General features: G+C 42.7%; 1 protein-coding gene across 1 annotated transcript; it reads left to right on the forward strand.

Annotated features, from left to right (window-relative positions):
* Positions 1–1,044: 1,044 nt before the first annotated feature.
* LOC145398149 (brachyurin-like) lies at positions 1,045–3,923 on the forward strand. Its single transcript, XM_080271096.1, has 7 exons — positions 1,045–1,089; positions 2,363–2,444; positions 2,591–2,729; positions 2,881–3,047; positions 3,195–3,281; positions 3,476–3,612; positions 3,768–3,923. Exons 1-7 carry the CDS (start codon positions 1,045–1,047, stop codon positions 3,921–3,923), a joined length of 813 nt encoding a protein of 270 aa, XP_080127222.1.
* The last annotated feature ends 3,437 nt before the right edge of the window (positions 3,924–7,360 follow it).

Genomic DNA, 7,360 nt, shown 5'->3' on the forward strand with positions numbered 1-7,360 from the left:
TTGAATACTGAGTTGTAACAGTAGATTAACACTAGAACAGGATGTTAGTCACGAGGAAGTGCTGTGCCAGGGATGTAGAGCCAGTACACTCTTTCCAGCATATGAGCTACGTGAAATAAGCTGCAAAAGGACGAAAATCTGGGCCAAGATAAGAATAAAACCAGTATACATATTCTCCTTAGAATGAATAAGATAATATGATAATAAAATAATGAAAGTAAATGATGATAAAGGATAAGGGTAAAGATAATTAAAGAGAATGACACGTGGGAACAATTCAAGGTGAGTTATATGAATGGGATTATTTTTGTTGTCGCGTATAGTGACGAAGAAATAGTGATAAACATGGCAATGAACATACACGATAAAGAGTGACAGCAGATATAAATGTAGAGAAAGACACGTGGAAAATATAAATTATGTAAAAATGGAACTATGTCTATTGTAGGAAGAATATATTAAAAAAAGGGACAAAAAATCGTAATGGGGTAACAAAAATAAAATACGAGAAAGGGTGACAGCAGATTTAAAATAATAGGTAAAAAATCAGGTTCACTCATTTTGATCTTATTGTCGTTTAGATTTGCGTCCTTCTGCAGCTTATTTCACGCAGCTCAGTGGCAGAATGAGACAATGCTACGCCTCTTCATCCTTTCCATGGCACCTATTCGTGACTAGCATCAGATTCAAGTGCCATTCTACCGTCACAACTCAGCATTCAAGATGGAGAGATGGCAATTTTAGGCCAAGTTAGAGTAAAAAGATTAAAGCATTATCTAATTCTTACTCTACTGTTGCAACTCAGTATTCAAGATGGAGAGATGGCGATTTTAGGCCACGTAATCATGAAAAAGGTATCATTGCGTAAGAAGGAATATTTTTTGTTATTCTGTAGCGTATCATTTTGGAGATACGAGAGGGATGTTGCAATACAGAAAATCCTTGAGTGTATGTGGGTGTGGGTGTGGGTAGGGGTGGGAGATAGGCAGGGTCGGTGAATGGGTATATAAGGCTGGGTGAGGCAGGCAGGGTCAGGCAGCCGTCATGATCGCCAAGCTCGCTCTCCTCCTCGTCTGCGCCGCCGCAGCCGTAAGTCCACATCACCACTAACACATCATAAACACATCACCACTAACACATCTCTAACAAATCGACAATGCATCGCTAGTACATCTTTTAACACAGCTATTACTAACTCATCACTAACACATTATCACCGGTACTTTACAAAAACATTCTATAACAGCATCACCAACATATCACATCACTAGCACATCACTTAACATAGCATCACTCACACACACACACACACACACACACACACACACACACACACACACACTAACAGATTATACATATACATCATCAGTAACATACACGGGACTCTAAAAATCTCCCTCTCCACATTCTCACATCTCAAGCCAAAATACCTCATTTCCAAGCTCCCTAACACCCCTACTTTAGTGATTAATTCTTGGATACGGCTGGCTAATATCGTTTTATACATTCTTTATGCAGAGAATGGTGACATAAGAATGATTTACGTAACACAGAAGAGGACAGGCAAGTGTACTAAACAGTCACCAACTATTCAGTGTCAGAAACTACAATAATTTAGTAGAGCCCTTCTGTGCATAGTAATTATATGCCAAAGTTGCCTTAGTCATGGAACAGACGGTCAATTATCAGCTAAATTATTACAGAAGCGAATTCGATCATCTTTCCCTAGCGTGTAACGGGTGCATAGTTGGTCCAGGTGCAGTTGTTGGAAGAAAAATGAGTGGGCTGTGAGTTCTTGATTTGCTGAGCTGAATCAAACGTGTGTGTGTGTGTGTGTGTGTGTGTGTGTGTGTGTGTGTGTGTGTGTGTGTGTGTGTTGTACCAGGTTCTGCGTGTTAGTGTTTGATAGCAGGGCAGCACTCTTGAGCCCAGATGTTACTAAGCTTGCAAATACACTTTTCTAGCTACAACAGATTCCCTACAGCTACATCACAGAACTACCTAAACATTAAGGCATAAACATTACACATGCACTTGTATTACTGATTCTTCATTGGCTTCACCATGAAAAGGAAAGGTGTTTATATCGATTATCGTTTGTGTTCACCGTTTTACTCTATATCCAGGCCTAAAATTGCCATCACTCTATCTGGACTCCCAGCAGATTAACAAAAGATTATAATGCAAGTCACGAAATAATATGGCAGGACTGTAGATCTATAGCATTGTATTTTTCTGTCATTTAGCTACATAGAATATGCAGCAAAAGAACGAAAATATGAGCTAAGTCAAAGTAAAAATGGTTTAGTATTGTATGGCACCAGACTAACCCACTGCCTCCCTCCCTCCCTCCCTCGGGCAGAGCGGGAACCCCGCGGCGGGCAAGGAGTGGCACTGGAAGTCTCCCAGGCCCCTCGTCACTCCCATCGGTCCAGTCAAGTCCAGTAAGCATCATGCTGGTTCAGTTATGCTCAGCACACAGCCTTATATTCTCCATTGCCTACATATGCATTTATCTTGTTAGTAATGTCACAAGGGTAACTTAGTTAATATTTACCCTGACAACATTATGTGTGTGCACTTGTGCCAGGCCGCATCGTGGGCGGGCAGGAGGCGACGCCGCACTCTTGGCCACACCAGGTGGCCCTCTTCATCGACAACATGTATTTCTGTGGCGGCTCCCTCATCTCCGAGGAATGGGTTCTCACGGCTGCCCACTGCATGGATGGGTCAGTGTCATTTGTGCCACACCTTCTGTACCATCAACTGACACAACTGGTTTTGTAAACACTGAGTCCACAACTACATTTGTGACACAGAATTTCCTCAAAGCAAGAGTCTTGCTGAGAATAATCTATAAGTTTTCTTGTTTAATCACAGCGCCGGGTTTGTGGATGTAGTGTTGGGCGCCCACAACATTCGCGAAAACGAAGCCTCTCAGGTCACTGTGAGAAGTACCGACTTTGAAGTTCACGAGAACTACAACTCCTTCACCATCGCCAACGACATCTCCGTCATCAGGCTGCCCAGCCCCGTCAGCTTGAACGGTAAGCAATAGAAACAATGCTATAAACTGACTGACATGGATTGTAATGAACTGGATCAGGTGACACAATATGGCAGTATTATGACATGAGTAGGTGTTTTGTGCCAAGTGTATATAACTGATGGTGAGTGTGTGGTTTTGGCTGCAGGTAACATCCAGCCGGTGGGTCTGGGATCCAGTGACCCGTCAGTTGGCACCACCGTCACTCCCACTGGCTGGGGCAGAACTTCTGACAGTGAGTCCCACTTGTGTTGTGTCTTGACCTAATCCACCAGACAACAGTGTGTACAAGCATTATTTCTATATATGTAAGTGTATTGATGGAGGCACAACACAAGTGACTTTGTGTTGTGTACAAGCATTATTCCTATATATGTAAGTCTATTGATGGAGGCACAACACAAGTCACTTAACCATTTGTGTTGACAGGTTCCAGTGGCACATCTGACGTGCTGAGGGAGGTGGACGTGCCCGTGCTGTCCGTGGCTGACTGTGATGCTGTCTACGGCATTGTCACTGATAACCAGATCTGCATTGACTCCGCCGGTGGCAAGGGCACCTGCAATGTAAGTTGAGCACATGTAACAATGTATCATTACATAGTACAGTGTTAGTTGACCACATGTAACAATGTAATATTACGTAATACAGTGTTTGTACACAAAGCGTCAATCAGTCCTTGTTGACTTGGTAAGATGGATTAATGTGCTTTGTGCCTCAGGGTGACTCTGGCGGCCCCCTCAACTACGGCGGCAGGACCCACGGCATCACCTCCTTCGGTGCCTCCGCCGGCTGCGAGGCTGGCTATCCCGACGCCTTCACCCGCGTCTCCGCCTTCCTGGACTGGATCCAGGAGAAGACTGGCGTCACACCCTAGGTCACCACTGCAGCACAGCAAGTCTGCTTTATACCACCATCACACTGAGTACGGCTGGAGAGTCTCTGCATTAACACCACCTAAGCAGACTCCCCTGGTGCTTTGTAAACAGCCAAGAAATAAATATAAATGAACCCAATTGATTGGTTTTAGTATCAGATTTCCTCCCCTGTAAATGTCTTTGAATTCTATTCTGTGATTAAGGTAATCCTGACTTAAAGGAATATGTAAGAACCTGTTTAAAAATGGAAACATACTCAGCTGCAATCACCAACTTTACAAAATGGTGTCGTACAGTATCATTTTTTAGCCAGATATCTTGTGCTTCTTTTTCTTAAGAAAAATGTAAAAATCTGTAGTAATGGTAGTAGTAGTAGTAGTAAAGTAACCCCAAGCTGTCTAACCAAGCAAACCCATCAACCACAAGCAAGCAACTGTTCGTGCAGAGCCATCCCATGCAGTGAAGTGATGTCCGCTTGTGGCAGACAGTGCCTTGCCACGGTGAAGCACAGGGAAGAATGTGGAAGGTTGATTCCTGGATGGACGCCGAATTTGCATCCACCCGGTTAACAGGGGCAACATACTAGGCTCCACTTCACCCCGTTTTTATATATGGTTACCACCCTGAGGTGTTAATGAATTCCCTGTCTACAAAAAATCCATTAGGCTTGTCACTGTGTAGAGCCACCTGAAGTGGGAAAGTGACAGGAGGGCTGGGAGAAACAGGAAGAAAGGGAAGCAAACACAGAAAGAGAATGATAAAGGTGAAGGCAGAAGAAGGCACCACTTATCGAGTGAGTGGATGATGTCCGCCATCACCTACCACCTAGTATAAAACTGCAATTTAAGATTCTTTTGTCTAAAAGCCCAGTCTCCCTCCCTCCCTCTATCTCTCTCTTGACTGAGGACATGCCCTTCTCATCTGTGTCAAGAAGAGATGACACCAGGCATCTGTTTGCTCCCACTCACTACGGGTACAGTTGATAAGCAAGTAGACGGGCTGGGTGTGGAGGCAAGAAAGTGGGAAGACAGTGGCATGGAAAGGGACAGGAGAGTACGAAGAAATGTTACTGTCAGGATCAACACCTTTAAGCGACAACTTGCCTGGCGGGGAGAATAGTTTCCCAGAATTTAGAGCATCAGTTCTATAAAAAATAAATAAATAAATAAATAAAAAAGCGCCAGTATTTTAGAATTAATCCCTAACTTAAAGATGGGGACTGTCTACTTGGAGATCCCACTCTGAAGCTGGATAAAACTTTCCGTCGAGTGAGAATAAAGTCCTCTCACCAACCGCCCAGGTGTGGAGGGCTGCTGAATTTAGTTTCGGCTTGATTCTCAAAGTGTCAGTTCTACAGCAAAAAATCAAACTTGTATTACGTAATTGTCTACAGCACTTTTGTGATTGCCTAATACTTACATTTTCATTCTCAGCACTAAAATCCCTTAATGGCTACATAAATTATCAGCAGGACGATGAATACATCAAAAATTTGACGGGGATATAATTAAAAGGACGCCGAGATGCTGGTCAGCTGATACGTAAAGATCCGTCGTTTACCGTAACATATATTCATTATCATGCGTTTTCTGTACACTTACACGTCCAGCACCTTCTTAAAAACATCTAATTACATTACATTGTATATAACTCACCTAAATAATGATAAATCTCCATGAAATTGTGACACTTGGCCACGCTCCCGATCAGCTGGGCGGGTATGTTTGCTGACGTGATGTTTTGACTTACTACCGTATGAGGGCAGCACGTTCTGGGACGCCGTTGCCATAGCAACGTCGGCGAGTACCGCGCGGCCAGTTCAAACCATTTTCTGAGACCTGTTGACTACAGTCGTATTCCGCAGTGAAAGGGAATAATTCATAGAACGACTATAGTCGCAAAACGCAGCGGAAGGGAGACAAGTTGCCTAATGGTGGGTATAGCAGATTTGAAAGGTAAGAATGGAGCTTTAACAGGGAAGCCTTCTAAAGTGGGGAGGTGGTGGCTCAATCGGTAGAGAGGAGGCCTGCAGTCCTATGGACACAGGTACAAATCCCCGCTGGGGCAGGGAACGGTTTAAAGATTTGAATTTCATTAAATCAGGCTTTACTGATCTACCAGAAGACCCGCCGACATGTCGTAAAAATACCCCCGTTAATACCACTACACCAGTCGTGTATGACACAGCCCTAGCATGTATTCAATATGGACGGTGGGTGTTAGCGCCGAAGTGGTGACATGTAGAGGTGTATGGTACGTAGGAGGACTGCTGGGCCTCGATAGCAGGCTGTGTAGCCTATGCCCAGAGTCGTTCACATAAAAAAGAAAAAAAGAAAAATGCAACGGGGGCTTATAGCAAGCTATTATTAGAAAATTGCTTACAATAAATCTGAAATCATAAGAGTTTTGCAATATGTCTCAAAAGTATCTGAACATTTTGCAGCTTTACATGTTGAAAAAGTTGATGTGTTTGAAACATCTCCTGAAGCTTTTCCTGAGCATGTATGACTGTTGTGTTTTATTGGTACAGCATAAAGAAGGAACTTGATCCAGCACATTCAGTACACTATCCTCTCAGAAATAGAAAAAAGACGAGGTGATATCGCCCACCGTGAAATCGCTATCTGTATATTGAAATCGCTATCTGTATATTGAAATCGCTATCTGTATATTGAAATCGCTATCTGTATATTATCAAGTTTATTATTTTATTTTTTTACGTAAAGGTGTACACTCCATTGACGGCCCATTATGTATTTCTTAGTCAGGACAGAAAACATGGCCTTAAAAAAAAGATAATTTATACGTGAATCAGATCCCTATGAATTCTGTGCTTTGATAAAATAAAGACGAGTAGCTGTTATTCCAATTGCTCCTTATATGGTTTGTTTATCACTGTCATGTCTCTTATTTCTCCGTATGAGGGGACTGTGAGCTGGCAGAAGGGCAGTGAAATGGCGTTGGACAGGGCGACATGGAGGCGATTTGTTTGTGGCCACCCCTTACGGGACTGAGGCGCCTGGCAGTAGATTGATAGAGATTATCATTGTTACTTTAACCTGATCTAAAAAAATTGCCTTCTGTCCTTCGTGAATGCTGATTTATAACAAGAGATTAACATCTGAATATGATACTAGTCACAAAGAAGTGCTATGGAAAGAATATAGAGCCGTAACACGATTTTTTTTTCTATCTCAGGGCTACGTATACATACATAGATACATACATACATACATTCACACACACATACATACACATACATACATACAGAGATACATACACACATACGTACACAGAAAGCAACTCGGCCACATCATGTACTCCTAAGGGGTTGAGTACAAAAAACAATAGATTAGCCACATAAATGATCCTCAATCCACCCACAGAGTATTTTATAAATGAACTAAAAACTATGTTACTTATACTGCTTGCGGAC

Source organism: Coenobita brevimanus, chromosome 44 (genome assembly GCF_032717465.1).
Source record: "Coenobita brevimanus isolate Jiangsu-jjx chromosome 44, ASM3271746v2, whole genome shotgun sequence".
Lineage (NCBI taxonomy): Eukaryota > Metazoa > Arthropoda > Malacostraca > Decapoda > Coenobitidae > Coenobita > Coenobita brevimanus.